The sequence below is a fragment of the Peromyscus eremicus genome, chromosome 4, assembly GCF_949786415.1.
Source record: "Peromyscus eremicus chromosome 4, PerEre_H2_v1, whole genome shotgun sequence".
NCBI classification, from domain to species: domain Eukaryota; kingdom Metazoa; phylum Chordata; class Mammalia; order Rodentia; family Cricetidae; genus Peromyscus; species Peromyscus eremicus.
Genome location: NC_081419.1, coordinates 127,063,872 through 127,085,848, shown reverse-complemented (window position 1 = coordinate 127,085,848; position 21,977 = coordinate 127,063,872). Strand labels below are relative to the sequence as shown.

General features: G+C 43.1%; 1 protein-coding gene across 1 annotated transcript; it reads right to left on the bottom strand.

Annotated features, from left to right (window-relative positions):
* Positions 1–2,977: 2,977 nt before the first annotated feature.
* On the bottom strand, positions 2,978–10,676 carry LOC131908657 (BPI fold-containing family A member 2-like). The gene is made up of 7 exons (XM_059259693.1): positions 10,556–10,676; positions 8,109–8,250; positions 7,436–7,543; positions 6,290–6,442; positions 4,122–4,203; positions 3,480–3,543; positions 2,978–3,015 (listed from the first exon to the last, which is right to left on the bottom strand). The coding sequence occupies exons 1-7, from the start codon at positions 10,674–10,676 to the stop codon at positions 2,978–2,980; spliced, it is 708 nt and encodes a 235-aa protein (XP_059115676.1).
* Between the last annotated feature and the right edge of the window lie 11,301 nt (positions 10,677–21,977).

Here is a 21,977-nt window from a genome sequence, read left to right as displayed (position 1 = left end):
CTTAGAATCTAGAGCAGTGACTAGACCAGAACATAATCCCTGGGGACACAGAGAGCCTTGTGTGTGCTCTTCATTGTGGTGACCTTAGAATCTAGAGCAGTGACTAGAACAGAACATAATCCCTGAGGACACAGAGAGCCTTGTGTGTGCTCTTCATTGTGGTTAACTTAGAATCTAGAGCAGTGACTAGAACAGAACATAATCCCTGAGGACACAGAGAGCCTTGTGTGTGCTCTTCATTGTGGTTAACTTAGAATCTAGAGCAGTGACTAGAACAGAACACCATTCCTGGGGACACAGAGAGCCTTGTGTGTGCTCTTCATTGTGGTGACCTTAGAATCTAGAGCAGTGACTAGAACAGAACATAATCCCTGGGGACACAGAGAGCCTTGTGTGTGCTCTTCATTGTGGTGACCTTAGAATCTAGAGCAGTGACTAGAACCTTGCAGATGTTTAAGTACAACAGCACAGATGAGTGAAGGGAGGAGTGACATGTACAGTGATGCTAAGGTCAGAGTTCACCGTTCTAGATTTCCCATGCCCTGGTTTGTCACCACATTGACACTTGCACTGTTCCTTCCTTTTGGGACTTTTGGTTATTTGGCTGTTGCTCTGCTGTAGGGTATGCCTAGCATGGGAGAGAGGATTCTGGTGTTCTGAAAGCTAGGAAGAATGTGAGTGGCTGAAACAGCTTTTCCCAGGACCAATGGGAGGAGAGCAGGGCTGAGTGTTGAGCCTCAAGTCCTGGAGCAGTTGTTGTTAATTAGCCACCGTCTGTCCTGGACCACTTTATTGACAGCCTTTCTTTATTCTTTATTCTTTATTCTTCTGGGAGTCCAGAAGAGGCAAAAATTTGACAGTAGACTAAGCCCCAATGGCATTCATAATCCAGGGAGTGTAAAGGTTTCAGTGTACATCTGTGACTGAACAATGTGCGTGCTCTCTGGTTCTGCTATCTTCTTTCTGTAATGGGAGAAATCCACAGAGTCTGCTTTAAGGGCAAAGGAATTTATTTGGGAAAGAAAACTCACAAGACAGAATAGAGGAATTTGTCACAGGACCCTGGAAAGGCTAGGCACGGTGCCATGCTGTTCTTCCACCTGAGATCTGCCTGGTCTGTCCCAGCATCCAAAACCATGAGGGAGTGAAGAGAATGCAGCACTTATGTGCATCCCAGGTCTTCAGAGTCCCCAAGCAACCCCACCTGGGGCATGTACTTCAAGGTCATGGCATTAGGATATAGTGAAGAAGACCTCTCTAGTTGCAGATTCCCTGACTAGGGTGGTATCAGGAACCACTGAGTGTCACCATGATCCTGATCCATGACATCCCCAAAGAGACTAAGATTCCCATATATCACTCTAAAAATGGTATCAAGGAACTGAGTATCAGTGGAGGGTTAAGTCAGGTTGGAGAGCATAAGAGCTTGAGTGCTCCTGAGTAAGAGACATAGAAGGAAGGCCACAGCCACCTGAGCTTTTCTGTGCTTCTGGGTCTCATTGGACAGGGGTGGTCCTCATTCTATGCCAGTCACCATGACCATTGAGGTGTCATGGCAAAACTCTAAGTAAGGTTGTGACCCAAGGTAACTCAATTCCACTGCTTGGCTAGCACACAGCAGGTGCAAATACACACTTGTGAGTGTGTGGCTGGTGGTTGGTGTCCTGCCACAGTCACACAGTGGCTGTGTGGCTACTCTCTCCATGCTTTCGTGGCTCTGTGTATAAAAGAAAGCTGTAAGTTGTGCACTGATGGGCCTTCCAGCTGTGGGTTTGTTTCATCCACTAAGCTGCAATCTCGCCCCACACATACACCTCACCCTACCAACAACTTCTATTACACAAGAATTAAAGAAAGCCACACACTGGGATGCAGTTAGGTTTTTAATGCTGAGGTGGTGATAGCAAGGGTGGAGACCACTGAGAGAAAAAGGGAGTCAAGAAGGGTTCTCCAGGTGGGCTCAGGCAGACCTTGTGTGGATGGTGGTAGCACTTTCTAGAGAGAAATGCCACTGGAAGTCAGATGAAGCCACTGGGGACTAACCTGGAATGAGAACACAGGGTGTGAGGACATTGGCTGTCACAGCAGCAGTGGGAGCTGGCTTTCATTGGACATTGAGTAGATCCACAGAAGCCTGGCCTCACTGTTTCCACTCATTTCTGAAGTGCCAGCATAGATTAGGCCATGAAGAGGAGAGAGAAAGCTGTAGATTTGTGGTCTTGTTCTTCCACCTGGCCCTGACCCCTTCTCATTCTTTCCTCTGGAACAATGGCAGATGGGAAAAGACTGTAGAAGCCCTGACACAAAGCCAGTGTCAGGAGGCAGGCCAAGGACAAGTGTCTGTGCTCAAAATTAGGACTCAGTCAACCCCATCCTGTAAATTTAGTAACAAAGACCCAAGCTGAATTTGGGCTATTGATCCAGGCCCAGGGTTCAGAGTACAGTCAAATTCAGAGCTCAGCCCAGAGTCAGGATCAGGGTTCAGATTCTCTTGTCTTCTGACAGAAGTAAAACAAGCCTGTCCCTAGCTTCCTGACAAGCTGCTGTGCAAGGGCACAGAGTCTACCTGTGGGGTTTGGTGAGAACTGCCACCATAGGCTCATGTGTTTAAATACTTGGTCCCCTGTTAGACAAATTGTTTGGGAAGATTCGGAGGTATGGCTTTGTTGGAGGAGGGGTGTCACCAGGGATGGGTATTAAAATTTCAAAGGTCATGTTAGTTAGCTCACTCAGCCTGGTGATTGTGTCTCAATACATGAGCTCTCAGCTACTGCTCCAGTGCCATGCCTGCCTACCTGACGCCATGCTCCTCACCATGACAGTCATGGGTTTTAACCCTCTTGAGTTGTGAATCCCAAAATAAATCCTTTCTTTTATAATTTCCCTCGGTCATGTTGTTCTGTCACAGCAATAGAAAAGTAACAAGGACACTGTACCAGCAGGGCATCACGACATTCCTCCTTCAGCTCCATCCTCTTCAGATGGAGACTGGTAACTGTCCTGTCAGTACATTAGCTGAAAAAACCAAGTCAAGATTAAAACCTCAGTATTTGCCATGGGAAATTGAACAGAAGCCCGCCCAACTCCTCACCTCCCTCCTGCACATCACTCCCTCCCTTCTGTGACATCAAGTACATCACTTTTCACCTGAAAGTGGGTAATGACAGTGCCCCTGAGAGTGAGCAGTGACTGTACAGACTCTCTTGATGACCCAATGAGATAAAGCATACAAGAAACAGAAGGATGTGTAAAGGGCCACAACCACAGAAGGGCCACCCCCAGGGCCTGACACCCTGGGTGCCTGATTCCTGTTGCCCCAGCAACAGTCATGAGGAGCATAAGCCTCAAAGGAGGCTCCAATGAGGGGAAGAGAAGCCAACAGCCCAACTTGGTCAGGATTCAAGGTCCCTGCCTTGGGAACTCCCACAGCTGTTGTCTTGGCCCATGGAAGGCACTCCAATCCCCAAGCTGTGACTTACAAAGGAGGTCTTGAGTAAGATTGACGTTCAGGTTGCTGAGGAGGAACTGGAGCACAGGACATATCTGAGAGACAGATAAAAGTGGAGAGAAATAAGAGGGGGAGAGATAGAAAACAGATGAGACTTTGCCTACAACACAATGACCATCCTCCCCTGACAGAGGGGTTCATTTCTAGGACCTGAGAACAGTTAACCTTAGCTACCTAGAACTATGGAATTGAAGCAGCATGACCCAGATATGTCACAGGCTGCTGAGAATTATCATCTAGACTCCTTAAACTCTTGAACCCTGGAATTTCAAGCTCCTTTGAATTTGGGGAGCCTAATTCAAAGTTCCCTGCAGATTCCCATTCACAGGTGCTCAAACACAGTCTGTAAATGAAAGTGTGTTGATTACAAGGAAACATTAGCTAAACTGTACAGTGGGGCATGGATGTGGTAAACAGCTCAAGGCATCATCTGTGATTTCTGCCTCCTCTCTCTGCAGTCCAGCTACTGAGGGGGGAAGGAGGTGCCCACAGACTTCCCAAAGACAAATCTGGACCTCACAGGAGACAGTGTCCTGAGCACATAGTCACACCAACAGATACCTCTCTGATCCCCACCAGGCCTGGCTCTGGGTGCAAAGAGCTGGGGACTTACTTGGTTTTGCAGCAGGCTTGTTACAGTATTTGTAAGGAAACCAGATACACTATCCAGGACTCTGTTGACAAAGGTGTTTCGTCTGGAAAAGAGGGGACATACAAAGTTTGGTCAAGAGTTCAGCATAGATGAGAGAGTCCTCTGGAGGGCAGGTGACCCACAACTCTGCTCTGTGTACTCATTTCAGCTTGTGCCCAGTGGCCTATATCAGGATGGACCACCACTGAGAATCTGAGCATCTCACTCCTAATAGTTAGCTCCTCAGCGCCTGAGTGCTCATTCCAGCCCTGACACAGCATTCTTCACTCAGCCTCTACTTACAGAGCACCAGGCTCAGCTTTGGGCACTGGGCAAAAAACAGCCAGCCTTTCACTTCCATCATAAACAAGTCTCACTGAGGTTGCCTCCTCCCCTTCAACTCTCATCCAGTTGTTATGTCCTGAGGTTCCCATCCCGATTGTTCACTGAAGGGAGGATTTTCTCTTCTTGTGTCCTGCTAAGTATGGTGGCCTGTGTAGGGCTCCTCATTTTCCTTAAATTTATGATGGACCAAATAGTCCTCTGCCTGCTTTTTCCTCATGATATTTTGCAGGAGACAAAGAACCTACTCATTTTCACCAAATCCTTCTCCAGGGCTCACAACAATGCCTGCCTAGAAAATAGCAGATTTTTGACTAGAAGAATGAGTGAAGTGGGGCAATGAGATAGCCTAGTCCACAAAGTATTTGCCTTGTAAGTATGAGGACCCGGACTCTATCTCTAGTAGCCATATTTTTTTAAAAAAAAGGAAAAGCCAGTTGGTATCAAATGCTTATATTTCAGAGCAGTGAAGACAGAGACAGGTAGATTCTTCAGCCAGCTTAGCCTACTTGGTGATCTCCAGCCACTGGCACATGTGCATGTGTGCCCACACAAAACACCCCACCTCCCAACACACAACATAAACAAAGAACAGGTCTAGTTAAATAGACAGTGTCATACCCAGTCTGGTGTCACCCACTATGACCCCAAAACTCAGGGACAGAAGCAGGTAGGTCTCTGAGATTGATGCTACCCAGAGCTCTAAAGTGAGACCTTGTCTCAAAATGTGTGTGCACACAATGACAATAGATACAAGTAATCTGAAGTTTAAGAGTACATTCTTATAAGACAAGAGAAGTAATCTAGTAAGCATCCTGAAAGATGAAAAGATACATTGAATTCAGGTAAGATGTTTTGTGGTAGGAAAAAGCTCGCCTGAGGCACAGAACAAAAGCCAATATATCTAAAGTAGAGTGAGCATCATGAGAGTCTTCTTGGTCATTGATATTCAGACCCAGTGCAACAACATTAGTTTCCTGGCTCTGCTTGGCAGACTGTCGTCCTGTCTTTGATATCATATCAGGTCTTTGGTACAGGGAGATGGATGAACTCAAGACATGATTATCAAGGCTAGGAACAGAGGCCATCCCTCTGATTCTGATCAAGGCTTACAGGTGATGTTTCCTTCTCTGGAAACTGGATAGCATCACCTCCTCCAACCCCTGTTTGAGTCAAACCTGCTTTATTAAATGCACAATAAAAGATGCAGATTTTGAGGATCATTTGGAATCAGTGATGGAAAATGACAAGATTGGGATGTCAGGATCTCACTCTAGGAATTTTCCAGAGGATAGTGATTACTTTAGGACAATCAGATCCCATGCTAGCACCTAATTTACCAACTGCCTCCCAGTGGAGGTGGATGCAATGTTAACATCTTCTAAGGCATGAGGCACATTGACCCAATTGAAAGGTACCATAGGGAAATGCATGATTATTGCAGGAAATGCCCATCCTCCTGCCTTAGTAGTGGAAAGGAACAGTCCATAGAGCCAGTGTAGATATCATGGCTCTTGAGCACTTAGCATGTTCCAGGCTCTCAGCTAAACATATGTATTTTCTCATGTCTTCATCTCAGAAGCTGATTAGTACAGATCTCTACTGTTTTAATACACATATGTACAAACTGAGGCCTCAAAAGATGAAGCTGAGGAGTGACTGAGCTGATAGTTGTGACAGAGGTGATACTTGAGTCTAGCCTGATTGTATTGTACACCATGTTTCTTCCCAGGTGTAGGAACAGGATGAAAGTCAGGCTCCTAAAGTCTCCCCGAAACCTCAGCTCTGCTGAGATGGATGAGCCTTACCTGCCCAACAAGGAAATGGAGATATTGTCTGAATTACTTGAGCATTTTCCAATGGACAGCGTGGGAAGACCAGTCTGGGCATTGGTTTCAACAGTGAGTGAAGTTATAAGGTCCAAGGAAATAGCAACATCGACCATGGAGCCAATGATAGGCCTGCAGAAAACAAGAGTCACACCAGGCACAGGTCTAGAAGGCTTTGCAGGCTGCATTGGTTTTCATCTCTGTGGGTGCACACAGTTCAGGGTGTCTATGGGTAATGTTAACATCATAACAGTAATGTCAACATGTTACATATACTCCTACAATATTTGCATGTTTAAATTGGACTTATCTGGGCCATGCATCTCTAGCACATGCAAGATTTTTACTTGGCATGAGACTAATAACAAAAACGAATTAATAACATTTTATAACACAAATTACCTGTGGGCATTAATTTAAAGTATTATACCTGCTATAATCCATCTAAGCATTATAATGGTGCTAGTAAATAAATCACTCTCATTTTTTAGCACTAAATCCTGGTCATAGAAAAGTAAAGTAACTATCACAGCTCATGGCTTCACAAGTGTATCGAATACAAACACCCCTTCCTCCTGTGTGGGTGACTGAGGCCAGAGACTCACACATACTGGGCAAGTGCTGTCTGTGAAGAATATGCCCAATCTCCAGGGATTCTTTTGCACAGGTTCTTGACTTGGTTGTTTTTCTGTGTTTCTCATTTTAAATTGAAGAACTTTAAAAAATGTATTTTACTTATCCAGAAAGCCTACCCCAATCTATGAGTTCCAAGTACTGTGAGAGACTCTATCTCAAAAATTAACCTGGCATACTCATCGTATTGAGGCAGTTTCATGATGTTGACCTCTGAACTCTACAAACACATGTGAGTGCACATTAAACTTTATACACACAAGTGTACACATGCAACATGCACACAAAAGCATATTGTATACAACATTCATTTACTTAACATGGCATGTTTTCACTAGAATACTTTAAAGATTGGGATTTAGACCTCAGAGGATCCCATCTTTTACAGATTGGGAAATTTGGTCAGAGGCCAAAGAATAGCTGGGAATTAAGTGCCAACTCAAATAGGCCATATTGTACTCCACCCCCTAAATCCAAGCAATACATACTCACAGAGACACAGAGGCATCCAAAACCACGGGCAGCTTCAGGTCGATGCCTTTGCCATCGGAAGACAGGCCAGCTTGCAGGTTCAGGAAGCTGAGTTTGTTGATTCGCAATCTGCACAAAACCCACATGCCCTCTTGTCATTCATGTTTGAAGCATTTGCACCTCTCCTCATCACCCTCTTGTCCTCACTACATCCTCTTCAGAAATGTGAGCATCTGCAATCTCAGGTGCAGTGGACTGAGCCAGGGAAACAATAGGCACCAGAGACAGAACTTGAACCCAGGACTGTGTGACTCAAAGCTCCATGAAGCTACGCTTGGGACTAAGGGGAGTGGATTCCAGGTTCCCATCCCTTGAAGGAACTTGTACTTTTACTCCCAGCTTTATTTGAAGAGGAACAGTGTCATTCTTAGAGAAACGCTTTAGGTACCAAGATACAAGTGGATATTAGGACAAATGGAACAGCCACCTTCAGCCTGAAATTACAGACTGTGGGAACCCAGATGTGTGAACTGTCCAAAATGACCTTGTAGCCCTCCTCAGACTTACTCAAGTTCTAATGGACCTTGCCTCAGAACTCCTCAGCTCTCTAGGGGAAGACAAGGTTTATCCATCTGTCTTTGAAACTGGGTACTCAGGTAGTCCCTTTTCTGGGAGCAAAGAAGCACCAACTCACCCTAAACCTTTCTGAGATGAAAGGAGGTTTAATTTGCCAAGGTCCAGTGTGTTCAAAGCTCCTAGAATGTTGTTACTGGCTAATGACAAATCCGTGGTTTCCTGAAGTGACCCCACATCTAGATTCAGGTTCTGAAGAACATCTGTCAAAACAGTCATCAATCAGTGTCTACACCACTAGGGAATGAGCTCCCATCCTCCTGGTCTCAGAGAAGTCAGTTTTTCTGCACTGCTTCATTCAGTCTCTGCAACATCTCAGTGAGAAAGTATTGCCACCATATCCATTGTACAGAAGAGGAACCCGAGACTCCTAAGGAATGTGTCTACAGAGATGAATATGTGCACTGATGAAGTTCGTTATGTATACCTGTTTTCAGGGATGACTTGAGGATCTGTTGCTCTTAATGAGATGCTCACATGGGTTTGAGAAACTTAGTCAAGCACTTGAGAGAATAAACCAAGAAATGGAAAAATCTAGAATGAAGGAAAGAGTATAGAGGGAAAGTATTGCTCCAACCAGTGAAAGTGGGAAATAGGGGTCCCAAAATGACAGCTGGGAATCAGGCCGAGAGAAAATGAATTGACATTGGAGAAGGAGATAGAGTGTCCTAACAGAGGATCTCAGAGAATAACTGGGGAATTAATAGAATAAATGTCATGTGCCAGAAGGCATGTGTGAAGTGTTAGGGTTGTTTGTGTAGAAAATATCTCTACTGTGGGAAAAAAAAACAGCAATTATTAACTCAGGAACAAACCAAACAAAACAACAATAATCCCTTATTCTCAAATGGACACATGGCTTAAAATGCTGCATTAAAATATTTATGAGTTCCAGGAAAAGGCGCAAAGCTACACAGAGAAACCCTGTCTCGAAAAAAACAAAAAATATATATATATATATTTATGGTAATACAGTTTTGCCTGTTAATTTCTCCACGTTTTGTACCCTGTTTCATTTCTCTGGGTGTAAAGCATTTTCGCTTAGAAACTTGCTGTCATGTGTGTTTTGTCCCATTTGTACAGTGGTGTTTCAGTCCATCCTCCAGCGTTAGCTACTGAAATCATGCAACTCTGAAGACTAACCTTTGTTTCTGGGCTGCTTTCCTGTCTGTATTGAGTATCTTTCAGTACTGTAGAAAAGATTTCACTTCTTCCTTTAAGGATGTTTGCTGTGTGTGTGTGTGTGTGTGTGTGTGTGTGTGTGTGTGTGTGTGTGTGTTTGAATTTTTTTTTAAGAAAGGCACTCATACTACCACATATGACCACATACTGCCTGTGTTCTCAATGTAGTCGTGAGACTGGAGAGATGGCTCAGCATTAATAGTGCTTGCCACTCTTGCAGAAGATTCGAGTTTAGTTCCCAGCACCCATGTTGAATGGCTGATAACCATGTGTTTCCCATGGGGATCTGACACCCGTTTTTTGGCTTCTGGGGGCACACACACAGATATATAAGAGGGACAAATTCATACAACTGAAAATAAAATATTAAGAACACTTTTAGTCAAACAGATAGAATCACAATACTGCAACTTGGCCCTGTGATGGACAGGATCTACCTGTTACAACAATGCACACAAGGCCACCTCAGCAAGCATTGCTTAGAGAGCTCCATCTCACCATATAACTCCCTAGTAACTTTGAACATGACACCCTTTTCTCTCTGCTGCTGTTCCCCAGCTGTGGAATGGGAGGATAGCTCCTTTCTTCATCTTTGAAAGTTGCCTAAACATTGACAAGGTTGCAAGGCAGCGTGCACAGAGCTTTCCTGTTCCTATAAGACCTGTCTGTCAGTTAGCCCAGCTCTACAGCAAAAAACAGAGGTGCAATTAAATAGAAAGTTGGGTGGTTTGTGGACATCCAAGCCAGGTGGGTTGATATTACTTTCAGCCAGTCAACACAGATCAGTAAGAAAAGGTCAAACTAACTATGGAAACATATGCTAATAATTCTGACACAACACTTTAGCTAAATTATGTAAACCAGTATTAAAGATATGAAAAATATGAGGATGGTTAGAATTAGAGAAATGCAAAGTGAGATGATTTACATCCTCTCATTTCTGATAATGGCAAACCAGTTAATGCTGTCCATGTTAGTGCTTAAAAGGAAGCAGGGTTGGGGGACAGGCTCCCACAGACTGCTAGAGAAAATGGGACGGATGCCATTATTTAAGATGTTCATACTACTTAAAATTTTGAAATCTCACTTTGATAAATTTATCCTGTACATATATTGGCAAGACTCTATTAGGATATAATATCATGGTACTATTTATTTCTAAAATGATAAGTAAATGAGACAGGAATTGAATGGCTGCACATTTTTCAGTAAACTGCCCATAGAGGACAACACTGCCCCCCCCCAACAGCCTCTGCTATTGCAGTCATAGTGTTTATTAAGATTACTCCTGGGACCAACAGGCAGGTGGGACCCATATTGACTCACCTCCAGACGCAGAATTCGGAACGTTCAAATTACTCACAGCATTGACAACATTACCCAAAAGAGATTCTGAGGTCCCGATGAGCAGGCCGCAGAAGACAATAAGGCTCCCAAGTTGGAACATCTTTGGTCCTGACACCTGAAAGGTCACAGGAGGAAGAAGAGGAAAGAACACACAGTGAACGCCTGTCACTCTCACACTTGACCTTCCTACAAGACAGATGTGCTTCTGTTCATAGTAGGCAAGAAAAGGAACCAGCAGGGATGTACACCCTCAGAAGTGGATAGAGAAAATGAGGAATTTTATTCTGTCTTAACAAAAAAATGAAGTCACGACATTTCAGGAAATGGTTAGATGTTGTCCTTTATTTAAATAGTTGCTGCCTTTTAAGCCACAGCTGTCTGAAGCAGCACCTACGACTTTGAGGGCTACCAGCAGCGGTTAGGCTGCAAGGGCCATAGCCAGAGGGAAATCTGTTCCCTCCGGCTCCAACTCTCGAAAAGCTACAAGGGAACTTAACTAAACCTCTGTCCCTCCAAAGAACTCAAGACTCAACGGTTAAGGTAGAGTTCTGCTCTTCAGAGGCTGAATAGCAAGTAGCTTACCTCCTCTTCCTGCTCGTGTCCTCCAAAAACCCCCTGTGTGGATCCTCGCCCTCCTTATAAACCCTTTCTCACCCGGCTCCTCCCTACCACTTCCTGTCAGCTAGTTGCTGACTCAGCCTCCTGACTGCAGGTGAATTTTATTTAATCAAACACATCTTTGCATCATTAAACAAACGTTCCAGAGCATAAACAAAAGCAACACACCTTGAAATCATATTCTACAACAGATAGAACTGAAACCATTGTGCTTAGCAAAATTAGCCAGATTCAGAAAGATAAAATACCCTAGTTTCTGCCAAGTGCAAATGAGATTCCAATTTGTATATATATGTATATGAATGTTTTGAATGTGTATGAGGTCATAAACCAAGGAGATCATGTGAGGAGAAGAAAAAATATTAAGAGAAGAGAAGATGAGGAAAGAGAGAGCAAGGAACGCATGTGACATAAAAGTAAAAAGGAGGAAGCCATTAGCAAGGAGGGGATGGGGAAGGACAGCAGGGGAGGGAGAGGGAGAGGAACTAAGTATGTAGGGAAATACCACAGCAAACCCACTAATTTGTATGGTAAATTTTAAAATCATAAACATAATTAAATACAGTTATAACTTAAGAAAATCAGCAGGCAAGGTGGGGAAGGTAGAGAAACTTATGAGACACAGTCAGGGAATGGAGGGACAGAGCTTGGAAAGACAAGCTGACTCTAGGCTGTGCTTTATAAGCTCAGGTCCTCTGTGCTTGCTGCCTTCTCTGCTTGAAATATATTTCCTCTTCGCTTTGCAACCTAAATCTGTTCTGTAGATTCAGTGAAACTTCACACCTTCCATGAAGCCAACTCCAGGTCCCTTCCCAGAGACCAGATTGAGGATCCCACTACCATGACTCCACCAAGCTTCGGACATCACTGTCCTTAGGGAAATAGCTATGGCTTGTGTCACTGTTAAGCCTAGATGCCAGTAAGAAGCCTTTGTCCATACACTGAGACAATTCACTGATGAATAAAATCTGAACACTCAATAGAACCCACATGAACCTAGGTTGTCATTAGTCTGACACAATATCATCTATGTCTTCAAATTTGTTAGAGTCCAAACTTCCCTAACAGAAACAGCACCTTTCATCTGCCTCTTGCCCCAAAGCCTCCTGAAACCCCTGTTAGGGGGTCGCTCTAGAGGAACTCATACTCACAGGCTGGAGAAGGGTGCACGGGAAATGCTTGCTTCTCTACAGGGATGCTGGAGGTGACAGTGGCCCTTATATTGTAATGACACGATGAGATGCAAGCCCCGTTTCCAGGATGTTTCAAGGAGACTCCAAAGAAAATACTTAAGGTTAGCCAAGTTACTCTAACCCAAAGGTCACCCAGGATGCTTGCGTTGCAGTGACGGGCCTTGTGCCAAGACTAAGGCCCCATGTTATGGAACCTGAGGCTACCAACAAGGGGTCGATTCAGTAAGTGCTGGGAAGAAGACCCAGAATGGGTCAGTGGGAGAATGTTCTGTTGAGAAGGCTCCTAGTGTTTGCCAAGGCTAGCCCAGTCATCATTTGAGAACTCATAGAAGAGAAGCCACCAGCTTCTGGTTGTCCAGTGAATAGGATAGAATTGTGGGTCTCAGGTTCCTCTGCCCATCCTCCCATCCACTCTCCCTCTATCTGAGTGCTGTGATAATCTCTCCTGGACAGAGTCAGCCACTGTGACGGTTTCTGTTAGGGGGTGATAATGAAGCCCCCTTGCCATCTCGCTGACTGAAGCATCTGTATTATAAACTAGCTGCCTATGTGGTTTTGTTTAATCTGACCCCGAGGTGATTATTTCTCAGAGTAGAAAATTCCAGCAACAGTAAATAAGTGAATTTATGGCCATGGAGGAGTACTTCTTCTTTAACGTCATCAAGGCTTGTTGAATGATTCACATCCTTCCTACCTTGATATCAGCCATCTTTATAGTGTGGCTGTGTGACCCACACATTACCATTGGGAAGGAGGCAGATGATGTGTGAATGTACAAGTCAGGATGATTGTAGGCTGAAAAGGAGGAATCCAGCTCCCCTGCTTTAAGAGAATAGACCAAAGAAGCTAGTAAGAACTAAGATTTGAGGTGAAAACTCATAACCTTTATCTGGCTTTGGGTATTGCTGGATCCAGGACCTCAAATGATTCCATGTTCTTAATATTGGATTCATTCTCTGGTGGACTTTGCCAGATAAACATAATTGAAAAATTTATGGATGAAAACAGACAAGGGAGGGGGCTGGAGAGATGGCTCAGGGGTTAAGAGCACTGGCTGCTCTTCCAGAAGTCCTGAGTTCAATTCCCAGCACCCACATGGTGGCTCACGACCATCTATAATAAGATCTGATGCCCTCTTCTGGTGTGCAGGTATACATGCAGAGCACTCATATATAAAATATAAATAAATAAAATTTAAAAAAAAGAAAAGAAAACAGACAAGGGGTGTGTGGAGCCCCACCTCCTGTGTGGGTCGAAAGGTGGCTAATTTCCATCAGTGAGAAGCCAAAGCAACCTATGGTGGAGACTCCATCTCGTAGGCAGATAATGGATGTTTTATTCATGCTAGCCCATGTCTCTCCTTGAGTCAACAGGATGGGTCAGTGGGAGAGGCATTTGCTTCACAGGGCTAATGACCCAGGTTTGCTCTCCAGAGCCCACAGAAAAGTGGAAGAAGGGAGCAACTCCGGAAAGTTACCCTCTGACCTCACCTGGTAAATGGTTCACAGATGTACCTGCACTCACACATGACCATCATACACCTGCAAACACAAAATATTAAAAACAAAAATAAAAGACTTATGTCTCTTGGACTCTGACTGAAGTTGGTATACAGCCTCCCCAGAATGTCAGAGACAGAAAAAGTTGAACAATAGGACTCACAGGTGACCTCCATCTCACATTTGGTGAGCTCGCCCCACTCTGAATTTCAGAGCCCCAACTCTACCTCCAAACCCTGTGGCTCATGTGCACAGCCCTTCACAGTGTGCACTGCAGAATCACAGTCCTCTATAAGCAGACAACTGGCAATGACCACTGTCCTTTATTTGCCACCAGGAACTGTCCTTCTTTGTCTTGTTGTATCTCCCAGTGACCTTGAAGGAGGTTCAGACAGGAAGGGGCTTTGCTGAGATGAGAAGGCAGGGTCTGTGCCCCAGCAGAACACAGGAGCTGCTGTTCCAGCACACACAGCCTCTTGGGGGCAGCAGTGAGCAGTACTCTTCCTCCCTTGGGGTAGGCATAGGCATCTGCCTGCTGTCTGACCTTCAGGTTAGATACACTTCTTTATTGAGCCTGCTAGTCATCAAAACGCAGGTTAGAAGCCTCATTTTCCAGTGGAAGAAACAGGTTTCTGAGAAGCCTACAGGTGTCCAGGTCATACAAGGGTAAAAATCCAGTGCCTTGGTCCTTCCACCTACATCAGGCCCCAGCCAGTTGGCAGGGCAGGACTGTCCCTAGGCTTGTACATCCTGTTTTCCACAGGCCCCATTGTTTGAGTTCACTACCAAGCCCAGAGTCCATGCCAAGCCAGACTAGCACAGAGACAGGTGGGAGCTGGGCTTTGAGATGGCAGACAGCCTTCACAGTGAAGACAATAGTGAAGGACATTATGACCTTGTGATTCTGATAGTTCAGGTAGTCAAATCTCTGCTGTGGCTTTGCCAAGGTGTGCTTCTGTATGCAAACCTTCTTCCTAGCTGCCTGCCACCATGTTCCACAAACCCATGAAAACCCTGTTCCCAGCTATAGACACAGAGGAAAGGGCCATGCTGAAATCTTTTTAAGAGGGGTTTTCACATCTCAGGACCAGCCTGGGAGTGTTGGAGTTGGAGTGGCGGCCTCAGGCCTGGCGCTGGGTCTGTCCTAGTTGCCCCAGCTGCTAAATAAGTTAACTAACAACTTGTACCTAGATGGTGCTGGCATGATGGGCCTGGAAGTGCTTGGGGCATCGTGACGGTGGTGAGGGTACTACAAGGGGTCAGGTCAGAGCCTGTCACTGGGAGTAGGAGGACCTGGGTTCAAATCCTCACTCTTCCCACTGCTGGCTGCATGACTTGAGATGGGGCTTCTTCCTTCTCTGTGAAGTAGGACTGGGAACTGCCCCTCACCTCCCTGCTACCCATGTGCAGAGAAAACAGGTGGGAAACACATGTGAATGTCCTCACACTGGGCAGGCTGTGCACACGGCTGACAGTAATGTCTGTGATTACATTACATAGCACTGTCCTCACACCGGTTGGTCTGTGCACACGGCTGACAGTAATGTCTGCAATTACATCACATAGCATACATAATGAGCTCTTGTTGGGGAGAGGCCAGGCTGTCAGAGGCCATCCCAGGTCTGTGCTGGCTCCTCTGCATCACCTGGGAAAACACATCCCTCTCTGTGTACAGGAAGTCTCCTAGAATGTAAAGTACTTTTCTGTTGGGGATAAAGGCTGGGCCCATATTGGTCATGGGATGAATTTCTCATTGAAAATATTCAGTGAGGTATTAAGGATTATCTGTCCCAGACTAAGATTTCTTATCCCTGACATGACTGCTAATCTCAATCATGGCAACTTCCTGATCCCACTGACCCCAGCACTTAAGCAATGAGCTGGTATTTGTTCCCAAACACAACTCAGCTCCCTGTTTGTAAAAGGCTACTGAGACCAGAGAGGTCAAGCAGTGGGGTTGGGATCACACAGCTTAGGGGCTCTGCTCCCTAGACTTCCTTTACCCACAAGGACCAAACAGCCTCCAGACCCTCCTCACAGGACAGAATACGCTAATCTGAAACACCACTCACCAATGCAATTTCTTTCGCACTTTTGCAAGTTCTCCATTGCTGAGCTACAACCCAGTTGCAATGTTGTTTTAGGAATGAGGGAGAGACAGCCAGGGAGACAGAGAGATAGAGAGGCAGAGAGGCAAAGACAGAGAGACAAAAAGAGAATTCATCTACTTTACCCCAGTTCCCACAATGGAACCACCAGCAGGGTAGTCTTTACACATAAGAAAAACAAAAGTTAAAAAATAAAAATTCAAGCACATGCAATTTTATCACAGCTAAAAGTAGCAATTAGTTAAACTCTATAATCTTAGAGTCTAAAGATTTTCATTTCACTTTCAGCAATGCTGACACTTTCATGGTGGAATATTATTTGTATACATAAAACACTGCCCCTTGGGGCTGGAGAGTTGGCTCAGCAGTAAAGAGCCTTTACTGATTTGTAAAGGACTAGGGTTTCATTCCCAGGACCCATCATGTAGCTCACAATTGTCTGTAACTTCCTGTCCCAGGGGATATCAAACTCTCCTTTGATCTCAGGGAACTCCACACACATGGTGCACATAAACTCATACAAGCAAAGACACTTACACATGAAAGAAATAAATCTTAAAAACCAAAACCAAAACATTGCTCTAAGCCCTGGTCTTGAATCTGGGTTACACAGACTCCTTCAGGCCTTGGCTTGGAAAAAAGGGAACTAACCAAGGGTCTTGCCCACTCTAAACCAGGATTTGATTCTTCTTGGGCTGTGGATTGTTCCTTGAGCATTTGGTGAAAGTTTTCAAAGAAACCAGAAAGTGGACCTAGAAAGACTTCTTGGTGGGTCTGTGTCCTCTGAGCTGCTGGTTGTCTGGGTGTCTGCTTTTTCCACCTTTGTCTCTAGAGCTGGCTCCTGAGCTACAGCTGGGGACAAGTGTTTGTGGGAGGAAAGAAGGGTGAGAGAAAAGAAACGGCAAGGTTATGAGATGGAGAGGAAGGGAAGGGGACTTGACCAAAAAAATGGATTATGGATTTTTGTCTTTGTTTAAAATGTTGGTTACAAATTGTTACAAATAATGGTCAGGAAAAAAGCTAAACAAAGGAGATTAGATTCAGGGTTTTTGTTGTGAAAAGAAAAAACAGGGAAATGCTGTGGGATAATGCTCTTGTACATTATAAAGATTTGTCACTCTTGTTGGCTTAATAAAATGCTGATTGGCAGGAAGTGTAGGTGGGGCAACCAGACGAGGAGAATTCTGGGAAGAGGTAAGGCAGAGACGGGTCACCAACCAAATGCAGAGGAAGCAAGATGAGAATGCCATTTTGAGAAAAGGTACCAAGCCAGTGGATAAACATAGATAAGAATTATGGGTTAATTTAAATGTAAGAGCTAGTTAGTAATAAGCCTGAGCTACCAGCTGAGCATTTCTAAGTAATATTAAGCCTCGGAATCAATTATTTAAGAAGTGGCTGCCAGGTGTTTGGAAACAGGCAGGTAGGAGAGGAACTTTCACCAACTGAGAGGGAAGGAAAGAATGACAGAGAAGGTGTGAGGGAGGAAAGAAGAAAAGGAGAGAAGAGCTATTGAAAATGAAGAAGAGGAAGAAGAGATAATGACAAAGAGGAAGAAGAAATTGAATAAGAAACAATCGTAGTGGGAACAGCTATGTCCTGAGAGTGCAGATACTAAAGGTTGAATCCCTACTATCTTTGGGCTCTCCATGTCTTCCATGGGGTCCTACCAGTTTATTACCCATGGCTGACTGCTTAGCTGCTCCCACAGGGAGGACAGGGTGAGTGACCCCTAGCCATGGCCAGTTGGTTGCACTCCTCCATGCACTTGACTCAAGGTTTTGTCCTGTAATCTCTTTTTTGTTTTCACTGGTCCTTCGTGGGGCACTGGACCAGCCTTTATGCATCTGTCTGTTCCTTCCTCCATTTGTTCATTCCAAAGTGTCCTGCACTTGAACCCCTGATCCTTTTGATAACTGTATGTCAGCTTCTACTTTATGCTGAGTATTGTGTTGGAGTCATTGATGAAGACTCTAAGTTCTCGTTCCTTAATGAGGGCCTTTCAGGACATTCCATGTGTCCTAGTAGTTAGCTCATCACTGAAGAAAAGCTCCCTAGTCTATCTAGCACCGTGTCTTCATGGAGGAGGAGCTCAATGATGGTGAAGGGTCATTGTGTAGAGACAAACAGCCAGACAGAAAGAAAAGTGCTGTGTGACCTTACATACAGGTAAGATCTAAATATGACAGCACTCAAATATAACAGAGTACAAAATGTTAGTCACCAGGGCAGAGAAGAAAATGGGTGGATACCAGGGCAGAGGCGGGGATGTAGGAATCAGAAATGGAGATTAGGAAACAAAGTTCCAGGTCTGTGGGATGAATAGGTCTAGATATGTAATGTATCATGGAAGACAGGCGGTAACCGGGTTCCATTCCAGGTGGGAGTTGTATAGGAAAAAATGTCCTCACACTCATGGCACTAGAGAAACCAGATGTATTAAACACATGGTCTTTTCTCTTTAACAGATTTATACCTGTTTGTTCTCAGAAAGCTGGGAATGGGTATAGTTTATAACCTGGTGATCTTTGCTACATGTAGGGCCAGGCTTCACCCAAATCCTCAGACTATTACATTTATCCCAGACTCTTCTTAGTCTCCAGAGCATTGTTTCTCAGTCAATAGAACCCATTCTTATGAAAGAGGTCCCATGCACTTTGCAAAAGAGTTTAATATTATGCTTATCCCAGATCCTTCCTCCCTGGATATTTATCCTGAGCACTATCTCTCAGTCAATTTTCTTGTGGAAAACATCATATGCAATTTGCAAAGGAGTTTCAATGTAATCATGCCTTAAGCTTTATTGTGACAATTGTCATGAGAAAACTTTATTCCAAAGTTGTACTGTGCTTAAATATGTAAAAAATAAACTGCCTGTGGTCAGACTCTAGAAGTTTGAACCAATACCAACTAACTAAGCCACATTGAACCAGATATATTTCTTGCCTCACACAGATTGCTACTCTGCCAGCCATGGCACTTGCAGGGATTCCCACAGGGAGACATGCCACATGAGTAAATTTTAGCTATCTCATATATAATATATGTGATAAAATATATCCTGTGAAATGATCCTTCTGTACATTGTGAAAATGTATTGCTCTCACTGTTAATAAGAAGCTGGTTGGCCAAAGGCTAGGTAGGATTTGGGGGGCAGAAAGAATGCTGGGAAGAAGGGCAGAGTCAGGGGAATCACCAGCCAGACACAGAGAGGAAACAGGAGGTACAAGATGAAAGAGAGGCAACACCACAGGGCAGAATGTAGATTAATATAAATGGGTTAATTTAAGTTGTAAGAATTAGCTAGTAACAAGCCTGAGCTATTGGCTGATCATTTATAATTAATAATTGGGCTTTTATTTTGGAGCTGGTAGTCCCAACAAAAACTCCACCTACATATGGTGCCCAAACATCTGTTACCTACATCCACATAAAACCTGCAAACGCTTTAAAAAGGTTCTTAACACACAAAAATGGAGCCAAATGTGGCTTCCTAGTTTTGTGTCTCTCATGCCAGCCACAGTACTGAGACACATTTCCCAGCAGCTGCCTGCAGGAGAAGCCAGCTGCCAGCCACCACCCACCATGCACTAAGCTAAGCTACACTGGCAGTGGCTTACATGGCAGTTTAAGATTCATCTCATGCAATGGAAAAACAATACAGATGATCAGTAAAGACAGATCCAGATGGAAAAAACTCTAAATGGGTTACAATGTGCTAAAAATATATATATACATAGGCTTTAGAGGGAAAAGAGAAAGGATAGAGACAGTCATAGATTAAAAAATAGTTTAAAAATAATAAAGTCCTTAAAAAAGAAATATATATATAAAACATATAATACTATAATAATAATACTATATATATATATATATATATATATATGCCACATAAAGATGGGAAATACACAGAAATCTGGATAATATATGTTATTATGTTGTCTTTAAATTTTTTGACTGCTAACAAACAAGCAATAACTTCTAAGAAATATTTGATTATGGAAACTGTTAGATTAAACCAATCTATATATTTTTAAAATATCTTGACTTCAAAATGGAAGTCAAAAGGTGTGTTGCTCTGGAAGAGAGATTATGCTTTTATTTCCATAGGAAATGAGAGGCTGTAGATTCATTCTAGGTTAAAGATGATCATGTTCAATTGAGGAAAACCCCCTGATATCCTGACTACAGGCATAAAGAAATAAACTTTAAAAATAAAAACTATAAAACATATAACATATGTTTTACCTGCTCAAACATAAAACAAAATAATCATCTTTGGTTAACTTGTGTACAACACACAGTCTATACTTGTACTAATAGAGATATGTATGTTACCTTTAAAAGTTTATGTATTTTCAGAGCAAGGTGGACAGACACCAGTGAAAACAAATGGCTGGTGATCCAGCGTCTCAAAATGCCTTGTTGCAATTTCCTCTGAGTTCTGCATCCAGAACAGCTTCAAGGCTGCTGGCTGAGATGGTCCAGCCTCACAAACTACTCCAGCCAAGACTTAAACATTATCCTGAATCTTCTCCTGGCTCCCAAAAGATGTCAGTGCCCCCAATCAACAGAAAGTAGTCTAGAGAATGACATCCACATTCCCAAAAGATGGGTTATGGATATTTATTAATATTTAAGGGGGATTGGTTACAAATTGTTATTGGTTTTAGTAAAAAAAAAGACTAAACAAAGGAGTTGAATGCAAATATATCTTTCTAAAGGAAAAGGGGGGATATAATATAGAAATGATGAAATAAAAGGGTAGATTAATGAATCTACTTTAATCCAAAAAACAATTATTAGTCTAAAAAAATTTTACATTGGTATGGATTTTGGTATAAAGCTAATTTTGTTATACTGTATGTATGTTTCTACTCTTGTTTGGGTATTGTGCTTATGCAGCTCATTTAAAAATGTAATATATAATTAAGAAATATAGTTAGTAGTCAGTCACCTATAATAAGCTTGTAGTCATATTAGGTGTGTTTTCAAGGTTAAACAGATATATTTAGATAGATAGATAGATAGATAGATAGATAGATAGATAGATAGATGATAGATAAATAGATAGATGGATAGATAGATAGATAGATAGGTAGATAGATAGATAGATAGATAGATGATAGTCTTCAAACACTTCAAAGACTGACAGAATATGGCATTAATATGTTTAATAACGTAAGGCTTTTCATGACAGTGAGACATGTCTGCTCCTGACAGCACCAATTTGCTTCAAAAGAAGATGATGAGCATCAAAGAAATTCCATATGGAGTTTGCTATCTTTATGGCAAAGGCTAGCCATTTTGGCAAAGAAACTGCTCTTGCATCAATTGCTGACAATATACTATACAAACTGGACCAGCAAAAGAAAGTGACTGTCAAACTTTGCCAAGACAAGGGAGGACAGTCCCTCAAAATTCCCTTCTTCTCAAAAATGTCTGTCATATATACTAGGCCTATAGGCCAAAGTAGGTGCCCCAATGTTACAGAAGAACCTCAAGTGACTGTCCAGGCAGCCAGACATCCCTGTCATTAGGTAACATTATACCCTTCTGGGGTCTTTAATGAAGTTAAAGACTAAATAATTAGACTGAAAGTTTTCTGTAGTTATGATAAAAAGGTAAATTAGGTATAAAACTTTAGACTCATAAAGATAAAATAAATAATAGAATATTTTCTTTAAATTGCCAAATACAAATGGACTGGATATTGTAACTATAATTCTTACTTGATAATTGTTTTTGTTGTGTGTAATTTTACTATGTTAAAGTTAAGACCTTCATTTTTATTTAGACAAAAAGGGGGAAATGCTGTTGGAATAATCTGTGAAATTGTGTTGCTCTCATTGTTAATAAGAAACTGATTGGCCAATGGCTAGGCAGGATTTTCAGGACAGAGAGAATGCCTGAAAGAAGAAGGGCAGAATCAGAGGATTCACCAGCCAGACATAGAAAGGAAACAGGAAGTGTAAGACGAAAG

Bases quoted from the DNA above. Each gene is read 5' to 3' on its own strand.
- LOC131908657 (XM_059259693.1), bottom strand. From the start codon at position 10,676: ATGTTCCAACTTGGGAGCCTTATTGTCTTCTGCGGCCTGCTCATCGGG. The intron at 8,251-10,555 runs GTGAGTCAATAT...CTGTTTTGACAG, and splicing joins TCCGAATTCTGCGTCTGGAG to ATGTTCTTCAGAACCTGAAT. The intron at 7,544-8,108 runs GTGAGTTGGTGC...GGTTTTGTGCAG, and splicing joins TCATCTCAGAAAGGTTTAGG to ATTGCGAATCAACAAACTCA.